The 16985-nt window shown below is 43.1% G+C and overlaps 1 protein-coding gene across 6 annotated transcripts in view; it reads right to left on the reverse strand.

Annotated features, from left to right (window-relative positions):
• Window positions 1-5660: 5660 nt before the first annotated feature.
• stau2 (staufen double-stranded RNA binding protein 2) overlaps window positions 5661-16985 on the reverse strand; it is an 85357-nt gene continuing 74032 nt past the window's right edge. For all 6 annotated transcript variants that reach the window (XM_069703709.1, XM_069703707.1, XM_069703708.1 and 3 more), the window contains 2 exons: window positions 8865-8930; window positions 5661-7664 (listed from right to left, as the gene is read on the reverse strand). In XM_069703709.1, coding sequence (XP_069559810.1) covers window positions 7629-7664; window positions 8865-8930 — 102 coding nt within the window. In that variant the 3' untranslated portion in view covers window positions 5661-7628. The remainder of the gene's footprint in view (window positions 7665-8864; window positions 8931-16985) is intronic.

Raw genomic sequence — 16985 nt, forward strand, 5'->3', positions numbered from 1 at the left:
GCAAAAAAGGAAACGGGAGGGTGAAGGGCGGGTGACTGAAATGTTACGGAAAGCTCTCACTCTGACCTTCAGTGCAAGGGTTTCTACACCTGCGTTCTTGCCTCTGTTCGTGCAACTTGAGCAGCTGGGAATTGGGAAAGTCCCACTTCCTTGTTTAGAGTGTTCACAAACAGGCAACTTGGCAGCCCCCAGAAAATCTCTTTCGGCTATTTGAATACAGAAAAGTGACAAAACTCATCATCGCTCCTAAACCAACACAGGGAGCAAATGGAGCTAAGGAGGTCAATTTGATTTGCACACTACATTTCTACACGGTTTGATGTGCTGCTGTTAGACGCAGCTGGCAAACTAGGTAGGACAAAGTCTATTTCACCTTATTTTCAGAGCGAGTACATTTCTCACTTTCACTACAAATGCTGCCAGGCCAAGTGATGTCAAACCTACTTCTTGGGTTGTTCAGACTAAATGTAAAGCGCACACTGCTGGTGTTTGAAAAAAACAAAAACAAAAACAAAACTGTGGCGCTCCCATTAAAAACTAATTTTGACAATCATTCAGGTGTGTTTTCCCAAACTGAGGTTGCAACTTTCCCACATCCTCGTTGCTCATGAACGCCCCATTAGCGAGTGACCCAAACAATTATAATTACCAAATTATAAACAGAAATGCAACAATAACTCAGCAGAAAATACCTCTTTGTCAGCCCACAACTATGAATTTGCTGTTCTGAATTCAGTGAATCACTAGTGAGTGACAGGAAAGGGGATCTTCTGCAACACTCCTGAACTTATTGGACACAGTTTCCATTATTAAGATGACACCCACCCAGCCCTTTTATTCTCTGTACGATTACTCTTTTGACTAGTATCAGTATCACTGTCCTCCCACATTGTACCACACAGTGAGTCAGGCAGCCTTTAGACATGGGTGTTGGCTACACAGCGTAAGAGCTATTTGCCTTTGTAAGTAAATATACTGTATGTACAGCACAAGCAGACATGTGACTTTTGAACACTTAAAATGAGGGGATGATACGAAAGTAGTCATGTTTTGAGTTTCAGAAAGGTTGGCAGTAGGTCACAGTTATTGACTTCACGCAGAATAAGACTATTGAGTGGTCTAATTGCTGGCAAAAGCACTCATCATCTGTACTACCGCTGTTAAAATGTGCAACTGTCTGCCTTGCTGAGACATCTGGGAGCATGACAATGAAATTCCTACCATTTCTACTGGAGCTGTTATGAAGCTGACCCTGGCCTTTTACTTCCCCAGAGGGAAAAAAAATGAAAAAAAAGCCAAATTTCATAATTGGTGTCAGCAAAGTATCATATTAAGATGTCATGAGCTCGATTTTGACTCACATGCTCAAACTGCTGAGTTGTTTGCACAAGGTTGGATTTACCATTGAGGTCAGAAAAGGTGTAGTTTTGTATTCCACAGCTGAAAGCTAGACATGGCTGTTGTTGTTCTTGAAAAATATAGAGGTTGGGGGGGAAATAGACTTGTTTTAAGTGCAATTAAAATGCATTTTTGACATGTGAGTAAATCTATTTTTAGGACACCAAAATGATCTGTATTCCTTTGCTAGAAATGTCTTTCTGTTTGTGTGCAGAAGCCTTCTTAAATGTGCAGAAAAGTCCAACGTTTGAATTAATCATAGAATTAAAGAATATCAGACAGAAAAAAAAAAAATACATTGGGGTGTTTTCCACAGACCAAAAAAAAAAAAAATTAATCCTAGGAATACCAAAGTCATGTGGCAGCCTGTAGGCTTGACCTTTATATGTCTGTGGGTCAGACAAACAGTAAAGCCTTCAAAGCTTTTTGAGTCCTGTCTCAGAGAATCCCTCATCACTGCTGCTTCTCCAAAGTCCAAAGATCAATTCGGGATAGTTCATGAAAATGGACTCAACCTTGAGCCCCAACAGGAAACACACTGGTTTCTTTGTCTCAACCCATGTGAATGTCTTCATACTTGCAGTGGTTTTCTTGTACCTGAAAGCAACCTAGAAGCAACTGCCGACGAAGCCACGACGACTCAGAAAATGTATTTCTTGATACAACGTAAATGTTTCTTTTGTCTGGACTTAACTAATAAATGTCATGTTCGAAAATATTTAAACTATTCGGCTGACTAATCTGGGAGTTAAGTGATCCTCCTCACAACTATCGGTGTGATAAGAGACACTCGTCTCTCCACTAAACAAATCGATTTCTTTGTCAGTGACAGAGACTACACCCTTCTACAAGACACTCTTTGATTGTTCACTGCGAGTTCCTCTCAAATCTCCTCGGTGCATTACAGAGAAGCGCAGAGATGTCAGAGCTTTCAGTGCGCATGCAGCACGCAGCGCTCCTCTGCCGTGACTAATCGGGCCTGGATAAAGTTGCTCAGTGGCAGATTAGTTCTAATATGAGGGAGAGTTCTACTGACAGTTTCAATCCCTCTGTGTGCAGAAGCAATCAGCGCCAAGCGGCAGCCACTTCCAGCTACTGTTTGGACTCTGCGGGGCTCAAAAAGGTGCTATTTTGTCAAATGTGCCTTCGTGTGGTCCTGTAAAGTGAATGCACAAAAATGCTTTTGACTCATCTAGGCAAGAAAACTATTAGGATTTTGGCTTGAATCATTACCATTCATCAACATCTATAGGATTCCCCTCACTCTTTTATCCTCGTGTTAATACAGCTCTAATTAAGAGGACTTCAAGGGGGTCGATGGCACATAATTCAGATGGAAAAATCAATGGCTCTGGCATCTGCTTTTGCATGGCACAGACAAGCTGCACAGTCCCATTGATTTTGTTCTATTTTGGGCAGTAAGGTTCACTTCCCATATTGGCTGGTCAGAGCAAGGCAATTCATCTGGGGTCTAGCACGGCCTCAAGCTGGTCCACCACTACCTGAACAAGCTTCTGGAATAGAGATCTGCTGCTAATGTATGTGAGCAGCCTTGGCGCTCCTCAATGGCAAGCAGATGTAGCTGCCAGCTGAGTCCATTAGTCAGTGAAGTTGAATTAGACCGCCGCTGTCCCGTTCGCTCATTCGTCTCGCTAATGGGAGAGAGCAGAGTGGGTTTGGAGGTGCAGAGACGGCTGGCGTGCTGGCGGACGGCGCAGGTGGTGGAGTTACACGGAGGAACCAACTAGAGGTGATGGAACGATGCAACAGAAGTATGTGAAAGATAAAGTCCACATTATCACTCTTTGCCTTGGAACACACAGAGCTGTGTCCTTCACTGAGGGGGAACAGTTACAGAATGAGGCTTGTTTGCAGCAGAAATTGACCAGATGTCATGACACTGCAAATGATGTAGTTATTCATTTGTAAAGCCGCATCCTCATATGGCACAAGTGAAGGACATCAGGAAACAACAGTTGCCCGCAGAAAATAAGTTATTTTTGAGTTGTATAGATTCATATTTAAACTGTGAAACTGTTGCCAAACAAGCAGTTCATCCTGGAAATGTTGCAGAGGAACCAAAGCTTGGCTTTAACCGCTTAATGCTCCCAGCTTCAGCTTTCTTCGCTGTGATTATAGTCTGGAAACTCTGTTCGCATTAAGGTTTGCTCAGCCACTCTGAAGGGCGGACCAACCAGCGACTAATGGGGGTGGCTAAATGCGACGATGTTGGAGTCAAGCGTTTGTTTTGAAATTGAGTTCCTTAAGTGGCGGTGATGGTAGTTGGGTGAAGTGATGCAAACATCTGTAGCAAAGCCAGCAAATATTGAGGAACTGAAGCCGGAGCAAGAACAGTACGTAAACTAAATAAAAAAAAAAAAAAAAAAGGTCTGCAATGGTTTGGATAGTCAATTCCAGGCAGGTCCAATCGATTAAAAATAACCTGAAGTCTACCGCCATTAGGTTGCAACGACTAGAAACAATCACCAATGTAGCGCGGCCAGACCCATATATTCACAGGGAATTTGGGTCTGGTAAAACCGGGCTAAATAAAACCACTGGAAAGACCAAAAACAAACAACGAACCAAACCTGTGTAGCACCAGCCTGGTAAACTTAGTTCTCTGCACAATAGACCTCTGTTGTTCTAAAACCTATTAAAAACACATCATTGGCCACACCGTTGCACTCAATAGGCTCCATCAATACTATGACAAACGTAAAGTGTTCAGCCGTAAAAGAGGCTGACACATGATCTGCGTCTGAAAATAGTCTCCAACAAATTCACAATTTACCCTGCCAATTCCGACATGTTTTAAAAATGTAGAAGAGTAGCTTCTTCTACATCTTACTTCGAAAATAGAAAACACAATCTTGAAAATATGTTTGTATAATTCAGAAAATGTGGAAAAATTAGGGTGTAGATTTTATGAGGTTGTAAATCTTGAGGTAAAAAGATGTCTATTTGATCCGGGTGTTTTTTTTTGTGTTTTATGATAAGGTTGGGCTGTCTGAACTATAGAGAGATTAGAAACCATGGCAAGCTAAGGTTGCAGACATATCCTGAGCCCGGAGAGTCATCAGCTGATGTACGAACTGTGCACCACATGCTAGAGCTTTAGAAAAAGCTGCAAGTGATAATAATGTGTTATGAAGCCAGATGGAAAAGGAACACTGACTGTCTTCACAGACTGTCTAAACAAAGTTAAAAAAAATGGCCCCAAAAAAAATAAAATCAAAAACATGTAAAGCCCTGGCTCAGGAGGTGACAAAACTTTTACTAAACTGCACTTAAAGTCTTAAGGTCTTTCTTGAATATAGTTGTAAAAGTAGTGTGACAAAACAATTTATCTCAAGGTCTAATTTCTAGCGTTTTCTAGTGCTTTCAAGCACATCACAAGTTACGGTGAAAAAAATTAACTCCAAGACAACTGATCTTAATATGTGGTTAAAAGTACCAAAAGGAGCTCTTTTAAAAGAGAGAATTATTTTCAACTGCCTTTATAGTAGGATGATGAATTGATGGCGGTGGAAACATCCTATCAGTGTTCATTCTTCAGCTGTAGACTATATAAGAATGTAGGTAGGGTCTAAAAACTCCATTTTCCATAATTAGACACACTTGAACGACTGCCTTCAGACCTCCTGCAGCTGTGAGGCTCTTCTTCTTATCCTGTTTGAAGCTGACGAAGACGAGCAGCTTTTGTTTTTTTAAGTGATGATAAATCTGAATGATTTCAAACAGCCGACATCTTGACTGCAAAATCTGTTTTAAAAACATTCGATTTTTGTTGTTGTCATGGCTGTCACAGAAATCTGTAATTTTGTTGTTTTATGTATTTTTTATTAGAATCCACGGTGGCGTGACTTTTTTTTTCCTGTAACAGCCAATTAAAAATGACGGAGAGTTGACTGATTTTATAGTTGTTGCAGGAAAAGCTGATTAAAGACGTGTTTTTCGAAACAGATCTTCAGGACAAACCGGTATTTGAAAGTGAACGGATGAGATTTGGGTGTCCGTACATCACCAACATATTTTATTTCAGCTTCTTTCTATGGACTGTTGTTGTCGTTATCCTTCACGGCTCTCGATTCGGCTCACTCCCGTCTCTCTGAAAATGACATCATCATTGTGCGTTGCGTTGCAAGAAATCCGATTTGAGCCAGGAGAACATCCGGACTGAGAGGCGGCTGTAGAAATCCGATTTGAATCGCATTTCAAGCCACCTACAAATGTGGTTTGGATCCGGTTTGCAAACATTGTGTTTTTTTTGCTGTTCAGACTTTCAAAGATCAATCTGGATATGAAAAAAAAAAAAAAAAAAACGGATTTGGGCTGGTGACCATAGTCTCCACAAGTTCTTCTTCCCAGCTCGTCCAAGGATGGTCACTTCTGGCTCCAAAAAAACAAAAAACAAACCCAAAATGCCGAACTCGAAGCTTCACGACAGCAGTTTACAAAACCATTGGGTGACGTCCCGGTGGGTGGTTTGATGCCCAAAACTACATTGTTCAGCTTAAACAATCCCCACTTCTCATATTCACTTTCTTGACAGCAATTTAAGTTCCAGTTTATGCTCCTGGAAAATGTGTGAAAAAGCAGATTTGTTTGTGATGGCATGAAAACAATGTTAATTGCAGTTGGGTTAATTGTTCAGTTGTGAGATATTGTGTTTCCACCTGTAAGAAGTAAAGAAGAGACAGAGAAATATTTTTTTTTTTCCACATGAACTGAGGTGTTTTTACTGCATTTCAGTAACAGAAAAAGCCTTATTACACATTGCACTCACAGCGAAGAAGAAGACACATCCTCAATGTCAGTGGACAAAGTGATCCAAAGTGGCTTCGAGGGGAGGGAGTCTGCAGGTCAGCCACGGGCTCCCTCCACTCGAAAGATGCACTCTAGAATGCAGGCATTAAAAGCACCCAGTTGATGCCTTGGCGGGTCAATACAACACACACAATGGGTGTAGATGTGATCGACAAAACTGTGGGGGGAGAGAGGGGACGATTCACTGACACAAAATCACTGGAATGGAGAGGACTTTTCGTTCGCTGGAGGACATGCAGTCCGAACAAAACTCGGGAGAGTTTGGACTCTACGTTCAAAGTTTACTGGCATCAGAGGATGTGCGCAAAAAAATCTGGCCACTGTCGATCAGAACTGGCCTCTTTTTCTGGGTATAAAGTACAGCTGTAGTGGCCCCCCTTTTGACTCCGCTGTTGGTCAAGTGACGCTCCAGTGATGCTATGCCAGTGTGGGGTCATGTTAAAACGGGACAGGTAGACCCTCGGCAGGAAATGAAGGTTAGTCCTACCTTCCCTCCTGGATGGTCGACACTTCTACTGATTACTGCTAACACCAGTTTTATCCTTTTTGTCCACATGAAAAAAAACTTTTCCGTGTTATTTTTTTTTTTGGAATATGATACTCTTGCAAAGTCATACACATCCATATAGATAGATGAACTCTTTTTTTTTTTAATGTCAGCATACAAGGTAAGCTGGGTGACTATATATGAAGACAACAACTACAACTTTCACAGCACTGGCATTGGTTAATTTTAAATACAGTACTCAAGCATTGTTAATAAAATAACAAAAGAAAAAAACAAAAACAAAAACAAAAAGGAAACATAAAACCCCCGAAAAAAATAAGCTACTGTACGCAGGTTGGTTTCTCCCCGAAAATGTTTCTTTTGTATTTCAATGGCATGATGTACATATTTGTTTTAACCATACCAACACTTATCCAAAGGCAAAATTGTCTATGCAGTGTATCACTTTGGATTTCCCTTGATTTCATACAGTACCATGCATTTATCTCATTAGTTTGTATTTTATTTATTTATTTCGTCCTCTAAGTTCTGACTGAAATCATCAATAAACGTGTTAAGATAGCGTTGTCTTCACATAGACTCAGGTAATGGTGTTTTAGTCGGTCATTTCTCGGTGCACATCCACCCTATTGCATGTTGACAGGTTTTGCAGGATTTCAGTGGCAATCGTGGGGTTGGGGTGGGGTGGAGGGGGAGGGGGGGGGTTGTTGGGACAATGTGGGTTGTAGGTTATGGGGGGTATCAGGGTGTAGCGGTAAAGGGAGGGGGGGCAGGAGGGGGGGTGGGGTTGTCAGGTTTGTGTATGCTGAAGGAGGGGATCAGGGTTGTCAGCTCCTAGACGACAGCCTTTGAATCCTTGCAGACCTGAGTGGTGGTGCCTGAGTTAGTCTGTTTAATGTCCGTCCTCCCTCCCACATGGTTCACTGGTCTGAAAAGACAAATGAAACTGTGTTAGAGGGGTGGGGGGGACAGGGAGGATTTTGTCCAAGGACTCGAGCTATGTTGTTAATAATCACTCCCACTCGGAGTAATTTGTTGTTCCGTGTTCTCTGAAAAATACCCAGATTCCCTCATTCTTCGATGACGAATTCTTTTAAATAAGCGATTCCCATAAAAGAAAACTTCCAGAGAAGATTCAAGACCCTTAACAAGTCCTTGACCTCGGTCTGTTTCACAGTAACTGATCAGCCGTGGCTCCTGTTCTCTGTTGTTTTATTAGGAGGGACTGCAGAGAGAGTGAATCACGTGTGGTGGCGCAGGGTCAAATTGATAGCAGGTTTATTTTTGTATTGCATGATGTTTTCATCTTTAAAACTGCAATCAGCAAACAACTAAGACTTCGCGAATAGCAAAGTATGGGTGAGTTAACGAAGTTTCAGAGACCACAAGGGGAAAGAGCGGAGCAAGAAAATGAGCGATCAACTGCTCAGGTGAAAGTGTAATTGCTGCCATATTTGCTCCTCATCACCGTTGGTGATGTAAATAAAGCCGTTATAACCTCGCAGTGGTTTTTCCTCTCTTTGTTCCTCTTCTTCGCTGAAGGAGACACAGAGCTACAAGTAATCAGCTCAGCCTGAACCCCCCCTCCCCACCACCACCGCCCCCGTGGCACACCTACTATGAAAATACTCTAGAAATGCTTGACAGTGACTTCCTCCCCAGTTTCCAAAAGAAAAAAAAAGAAACCCCACAGCGTTCCTACTTTCCGATTTGATTCTCCACTGTCGTCCTTCCTCCTTCCTTCCCTCTCCTCCCTTCCTCGTCGCGGAGGAGAAAGGGAGCGAAGGGAAGGGAGGGGAGGTACGTGGAGAAAGCCCCCGTGTCCGTCATGACTGAGCCTCGGTGGCGATAGCCATCATGCAAAGTACCGAGCATGTAAATGTGTAACGCCCACCGCTGCTTTCCTATGGAAGAGAGAGAAATGTCGAGCGGAACTGCGGGACGAGTGTGTGGGTGGGGAGGGAGCCGATGATGGGCCAGCCTGCAGCGCCACACACACGCACACACACACACACACACACACACACACTGTCCAGCCTAACTGACTGGGACTGGTTAAACATCGGACACCGAGTGAGCTCGGATCGTGTCCGCCTGCGAGGTAGCCGTGATCCGTGCCCTACCGTACCTTGATGGGGCCATCCACCGGGTCCAGTCCTTGCTCCGACAGCTGTTTCAAGGCACTTAGAGCAGCCTGAGAAGAGAGGGAACAACAGATGGTCAAATGAGTGAGGAAGGAGGGAGGGAGGGAGATTAGGGTGGGAAGAGTGTGAGTGTCACCCTTCAGCTGCTTTTCAAATAACACTTACTCTGGGAAACCTGATGCCAGCAGGACACTTTCCCTTCCCTCTCTGTTGTCTTTGGGTTCTCTCCTCACACTGTTTATCTAGTGTTATTGGGTTAACATTTCCACTTCATGTTTTGGCTGCTCTGCATTTTCCTAAGTCAATCTGAGGGACATCTGTATGTGTGGTGACCACAGCTAAACAAATAGCAGCAGGTCTGAAATACCTATAAATCAGAAAGGTTTAGAAACACAACACACGGAATAATCCAATCTGCGTAGCCCCAAAACCCACATAACATAACAATAAGGCAAGATAAACAAGTGTGCATGTAACATTTTTACTGTTAATTGTATAATGACATAATTATACTCATTTTGTGGTCGAGCAAGGAAGCTTTCAGGACAAAATTACTTTTCAGCCTCAAATGTTCAAAAGAGTATTTAACTTAGAATTTACTATGTCTGGCACAATTAGCTCCTAATCACAACCAGCCTTGGGAAGCCACCCAGTGCTATGTCATTAGAAAACTATACGCTATCTATATTTTCAAGCTTGGATCCAAAATCCCATGATGTCATTTCCTTCCTGCTCATTGCCTCCCGCCCTGTCTGTGCCAGCCAGAGAGGCTGCTGGTGATGTAGGGAGGGTCCAGCCTGCTATCATAATATATACAACATGTGTGGGAGTCAGGAGGTGTAGCGCAGACAGACATGCTATGCAAGGAGGGGAGCCTGGAAGACAACAACAACAACACCACCACGCAGAGGTGCTTCAGTAAAGTTTTCTAGAAATTTGTACAATTTGTGACATTAAAACTCCCGAGAGGAGACATTCTATCTAATCCTAACCAGTTTGCAGGTTCAATCACAACACAGATCCATCCTCCGTTTTTTAAGATTCAGCTTTTGTTTGCCGTTTTTCTCGGTTCCTCTCAGTTTGTGCAGAGTAGGAGCGGGCGGTATATCTCGCTGCACAGCTGACACCACTGGGTCTAACTATGCATATTGGAACACATGTAAAAATCTCTTGTGCTCCCCTCTTCCTCCCATATCAGCCATGACTGGTGGGAATGCGGTGTGAGTCTCTGTGTCTGCATACATGAGAGACCACTCTTTAAAAAAAAGTGCAGATCCTAACAGTAGCTTGAATTACACACAGTATCTACTCTCCTACAGTACATTATTCAGTACCTGAGCAATAATAAACTAATCTGTCTTGCTGCTGTAGCAGAGGCCACACATGAGCTGTAACTAACACCAAGTTAATATTATTTGAACTAATAAGGAATGTAAGACAAAGATAACCTAAATACAACAAAAACAAACAAGGTCAGGTGGGCAAGAAGGACGGACACCATCTTAACCAGTGGAGCTGGACCAGGTGAGCTTTAATCTCTCTGATGATCCGAGTCCTCCTGCAGGGAGATGCCTCCTCAAAGAGGGTCGTCATAGTTGTCATGCAGCCAAAAAAAATTGAATTGTCTTTTAAAAGCACAACCATTTAAATTGTGTGCTTAAAAATGTTAATACTTATTTATCAAAATTTGAAAAGTTGATTCGTTTATAATCTATTGTAAGGTATAGGCGGGGAAATGGCTGGTTTGTACGTTCCATATTTCGTTTTTGAGTTAGTGTGCCATGTTGAACTTTTTTTGGCAGACTCGGGGGGGGGGGAGAAAGGTGTATGTAATTGTGATAATTGGGCTAAAACATGAGTTTCTAGTGCGAACAATGTTCAATCCTGAAGTGGTATTTCCTAAACTTACCGTATAGTCTAAACAGAGAATTGCACTGATCATAAGAAACACTACAGAAAAAAAGAACAATCCCAACAGCTCCGGTTTATTATTCTACGCACATCTGGTACGACAGTGGCTCAAACTGAGCCGGTTACACTCCATCACTGGTTAATCAGAGTTGAGATGAGGCACAAGTGGTTCTGCTCAGCGGATGAGTGAGATGTGACGACTGGCTGACTTCACCTCGTTATGAAGCCCACCAACCTCACTCTGTATTTTATTCTCATTAGTGATGACGGCCACGCGGTGCAGACAAATTAACCATTCTCAACACGAGAAGATCTGATTGGGAGACATTTTGTCTTCTACTCTGACAGACAGACAGACAGACAGACAGACAGACAGACAGACAGAGACGTCTCCATGTGAATACCGATTTGTATTTAAGACATATGCACAAGGGGAAACATTTATCATGCTTTAATCCTGAGAAAATATGAATCCCACTGCATGCCATATCAGCATGTCTCTATGGAATGCAATATGCACAGGAGGATGTTACAAACTATTATCTGTGGGCAAATTCAAAGTATTTAACTTCAGACTATGAGAAACATAAACCAGGAATCGTAATTTATGACTTACAGGTGCAAGGGTCAAAATCTGGTTTGTATCCATCAAATTGAGAAAAAAAAAAAAATCTGTGATGCTTACAGGTAGGGAAAAAAAATCTACAACAATAATAGCAGGACTCATTTGAAAAATTGATACTTTCTCCAGAGACCCAGAAATCAGCTGAAGCCCCTCAAAGTCTGTAACAGGCAATTTATGGTGCAATGTGTTTTTTCTTCTCTGTGAAGATCTGACAGCCAGCGAGATTTAGAGACCGAATATACTTGAAGAGATTTAAGGTGACACCTCTGTGGAACATGACAGATGAAGGAATGTTTTCACAATTGCACTGTTAATAAATATAAATCATATCAGGGGACTCTTCATGTAGCAGTTGCATGATGTTTTTATACGTATGCAGCAACATGTCATCTCACCAGGACACCAAGGCTGTCCACATGCTGAAGTGGAAAAAGATAAGAAGGCAGATTAATCTGGGACACACGATCACAATCAGACCTGATAAACGACAGTGACTTTCTCGCGTGACCAAAATATTGTACTCACAACCTACTTCACCATAAACTTCTTGTTTGTTATATTTATTCAATCGGTTTGGGACCCTTCTCTCCCTGAGTAAATAGCCGGAGACCATCTGTTGGAGTGGGAGGGGGAGTGGTGGTGGGGTAAGGGCTGGAGATAAACAGCCATAAATCAGAGGCTTGACAGTGGCAGCGCTGCTGATATACGACAGGCAGGCATAAGGGCCCACCAGCTCAGCGAAGGACACAAAGCCTAAGACAAATACTGGCTCTATCTGTGGGAATGGCAGCCAGTGAAATCATTATTTTTCTAATGTGATAAGTTGCCCATCGTTAGGGGCAGCCGCTACACTGATGCATCAACACTAGAAGAGTATGTTTAGTCTGAGGCCGGGAATTGAAAGGTAGAGGTGTTCCATCTCTGTCAGGGAACAAAGAGAGAGTAAGAGGTGGGTTAGGAGACAATGTGCACAGAGGATGCTGTGCTCCAAGTTGTTAACAAATGGGAAAGGAATGGCTTTTGAATTTGAAGATTGGACACAAAGAGGTTCAATAACCTCTACGTTAAGGGGTATTTTAGAAAATAAATAGATTGTTCTGTGTGTGACCTGACCACCCCTGAAAGCAAATATGCTTTTTAGCCTTGCCCAGAAGGCAAAAAGAAAGGTTAGCTGTTCCAGATAGAGGCAAGATTCATAGTGCTTGGGTTGTACATATGAAAAAAAGTTTTAAAAAAAGATTGAGAGACAAGTTCAAACTATCTTTGCTTTGCCACTCCCACACACCTGGCCAACTGCTGCATGAGGTGCATCAGAAAGTGTGTCAGGTTGTCAGTTGCAGAAAGTTAGAGCGACCCTGATTTCAATGTCCAAAAGGGGTTCTAAAGAGGGGGTTTGTGAAGCTGTTTGATCATCTGACGAGCACGTCTGTTGGAGTACAGAGACAGTTTAAGGCTGCGTTCAAAACAACGCCTATTCTACTTAAAGAGACCAGCAGAGCCAGCGTGCTGATGCAAAGCAGCAGCAAAATGCAAGGGTTGTTCAGCAAAAAATATTCAACTTGCAAAGCAATGCACTGAAATCTGGCAACCAAACTTCGAATCCACCACCATCGCATCCCTTCCCAAAACACCTACGGTAACCTGCCCAGGCGAGTGGTGCTAAGCCCTTTCCTTCATGCACTCTTCATACATGATTGACAACCTGTCCACAATAACCTCGTCTTAAAACACCACAAAGATCAAGGAGACTATTGTGAGTTTTAGGACTACCAAGAAGACAAAGGGAGTGCTGAGCTTCGGGTTCCTTTTGGCTCACCATCACAGAGGACCTCTCCTGGGCTGAACACCTGAACAGTGGTCAGTAAACCACAACAGCGACATTTAGTTTCTGACTTGGCTAAGGAGAGCGATCCTCGCTCCAAAGCTGTTTGTGATCTTTTACAGATGCGCCACAGTGAGCCGCCAAACAAACTGTACGGAAGCCTGGTACAGCAGCTGCACCGAAGCTGACAAAAAAGCCCCCCGGCGTGTTGTGAAAACAGCACAGGACGTTGTTGGCATGGAGCTGCCATCACTGGATCATCTTCACAGCACTCGCTGTGTGAGGAGGGCTGAGAACATCATAAAAGATATTGCACATCCTGGACACCATCTGTTTAAGGTCAATCCACACACGCACAAATAAGACAGAAAAACATCTTCTTCCCAATAGAACTGAACACAAGACATCTCGTCAGTCTGACATACTGCTAACATTGGAGTAACGTAACCTTCACTTATATTTGAAGCTACTGATTATGTGTAAACAAACCACACGTATCATTCACCACCCCAATGCCTTTACTGTCCTACTGCTGCAGATGCTTTTCGTACCCCGACATCAATTGTTTTTTATACTTCATATTGCTTTTATTTTGTACCCGTGTTGTTTAGACTCTCTACTTGCTGAAATTATACATTTATCAACTTATTCCTGGGTTTTTCATTCTTTGTAAAAATGTATAAAGCACAATGACAATAAAGGTCTTGAGTCATATAAAAACAAAAAACAAACCCGTTGCCCTGCAACTACTTAACCTGCCTCTGCCCGCCTATTGCTCCCAGCTTGTCTTCAACCTGATTATAGTCTGGAAACCCTGCTCGCATTGAGGTTTGCTCAACTACTCTGTAGGGCGGTCCAATCAGCAGCCAGTGAGATGACGTTGCTGGTAGCGTTTCAGCACACAACAAACAGTTTATGGTGGTCAATGCCAATTTGGCTAAAGGCTGCTCCAATAGTTTCAAAACTAAACGGAGATCTAAAAAACGAAAAGCCATCCCCAATAGAACGTGATCAGATCCACAGATTCATGCAGTGAATTTGTGGGTCTGGTAATACCAAGCTAGCTATTACATTCAGATTTACAAAATCCATTGATTTAAAACATTGTGTCGTGTTTTTGCTTTTGATGGTGCTCCAAACTAATGTAATGTATCAATCCGCTTATACTGACATATTCTGAAATGACTCTCCTCACCTATCCTCTCTCTTTGCTTCAACTTTAGACAACAACCGTGTACTGGCCATCAATCCAAGACTGGTAGCCAACCTGTAGCACCCCACAGCCACTTCACACATGAGCTCATCCATCTATCTATCCGTCCCTCCCCAGTTCAAAGGCTTGGACAAACAGTGGTCGAATGTGACGGGTCTGAGGAGGATCTGTAACCGTGGCCGAGCTCCTGATGTGGATTGACAAGGGCGGCTCATTTTTCTGGGCCCGCTGAGCTCCTAATGGCTTCCCCAACAGAGGCTTCGCTTCTATCAGCGGCTTAGCCAAACAAAGGCCCATTCCCCCAGGAGTCTGCGGCATCAGCCTGACGGATCTGATGGATCATCGTATCACATTGACCCTGACAAATCAGACCCCTGTATCAGCTCTCACTGCTGGACTAGCATGTTCTAAGGAGGCAATGAAGACATCTTGAGAACAAGAGGCACGAAGAAATGTTGGGTGGGAAAGGAACCAGACAGAAGACAGAATGGGAGCCTTGAGTCCTTCAATCTCCATCGCTTCATCCTGTGGCCCTTGGCGGCCATCAAAGACACCAGGGAGGTCCTAATGAGGTGAAACCACCAGCACATCATTCAGTCTTGAATACTTGCAATTCTCCTGTTCCTCTGAATCTTCATAGCAAAAGAAGAATGGAAACATTAGTCAAATTTGCCTGTTCTCCTGACTTTATCAGATAAGATGCTGCTTCTGCTCTGCTGGAGGCCAGATGAAAGTCCAGACACCAGCTTAAGGTTTAACCCAGTGACCCGGTCTGAGGAGCACAGTGTGGTATTTCCCTCTTAATCAAGCAGGTCTAAATTCCCAAGACTTTTATTTTCTGGCTGTGTGCAGCACAGCTTGAAATAGTCAAACCCTTCCCTAATCTTAAATCCAGGCCAAGAGCATCAGTGGCAACCTCCCATTTTTGCTTTGATCATGCGTCATTGTCTAAGTCATGAGTTTGGACGTCTACATCACCCAAAGGAGCAACAGGCGGGAGAGAGAGAAGGCCGGGTTCATACAGATTCAGCTTGTGGTCTTTGGCAGAACTAGAGTCCATCCCTCAGCAGCTCTGCAGGTGCACTAAAATATCTTCAACTTGGCTTTTATACAAACATGAAAGTTGGGGAGAAGATTTTAAATGCTAAGCGGTATGGTTTTATGTGGTGTCATGACTACACTACCTGCAGAGCCACAAGACCCTGTTGCTGGATTGACATGAGGATGACACGGCCTTTGTTGAAGCACAAAATTGAAATTTTTTTATGACCTTTTTCTGTAACATCAGTCTTTATTATGGCTAGGCTTTGGAGCACTGCAGCATTTACAGGAACAATATTAGGCGAGACACACTTCCCCACTTCTACCAAGCACCATTACACCACTGTTGTACAGAAACCACAGCATTGTTCCACAAACACTTCCAGTTTCTTCTAAGAACTTGAGACGACGTTGGGGTGGACGGACCGTAACTCAAACTGCTCGCCTTTGTTTGTCCTCCTGCACAACAACTATTCATCCTCTTATTCTGCAAAAAAAAAAAACACGCTCGCTATCAAAACTTAATAATGCTTGGCTGATTAACGTCAGGTGGCTAGTTATGAGCTGCTGCAAGGCGGGGACACTCCGAACATGAAGGGGATGTAGGACAGCTGCTGATGAAGATGATCTAAGGGATGTCCACTAGACTAAACAATGACCAGAGTGGATTTCAAACAGGGTGTTTTATGGGCAGGACCTGGGACGATGAAAAAAAAGAAAAAGAAAAAAGTGCCCTGTTGTCGGAGAAATTCTGAGACTGGATATATTGTTCTGGAGAGGGCTTGTTCTGTTTTCAAAAGGCCACATAAAACCTTGACAGAGCTCTCTCTTTTGCGCTCACTCCTCAAAGCAGAAAGAAATATGAGATACCAGGGAAGAGAACATCCCAGCCATCTTTTTGTTCTGTGTTAACCCTGTTGTTACTACCCTGCCATCACGTCGAAACGTTCCCCGATGTTCATTATATTCTTTTAAACGTGTTTCAGATTTTCTTCTCTCCATTTTTTTTTTTTTTTTTTTTTACTTGTGCCATCTACTCCTTACCTTCTTCTCATCACTTGGCATTCGCTTCCTCTAAATTCTTTTCTTTTCCGTTTACCCACATGAAAACCCTGGATCGGGATCACTGGAACATTCCCGGGCAGCTCGTGGAGAACACCTGTGTGTGCATGAGTGCTGGCAGTGTATGCGTCTATTTGTTAATGCGGTGTGATATGTACATGGATTCTTGAGGAACTACAGAGAAAAAATATTCAGATCCTCGCTCCAAATCTCTTCCTCACTCTCTCTCCAGATTTCACATCCTCTCCCACATCAGAGACATGGATAAAAGAGGCAGTGTGCGCCTGGCAGTGGCCTTGCCGTAGCCTGACATAACGTTAATTCTTCTGAAGTAGCACTTCATGTGTGGTGCTTCACTTCTTGTGCAGCAGAGTAGCAACTGTGAATGTTACAGCTAAACAAACTCCTCCATGAGGAATTCAATCGGAAAT

Source organism: Brachyistius frenatus, unplaced genomic scaffold (assembly GCF_029030835.1).
Source record: "Brachyistius frenatus isolate BFR_SWC_R1_liver_20210118 unplaced genomic scaffold, ASM2903083v1 Contig_47, whole genome shotgun sequence".
NCBI lineage: Eukaryota > Metazoa > Chordata > Actinopteri > Embiotocidae > Brachyistius > Brachyistius frenatus.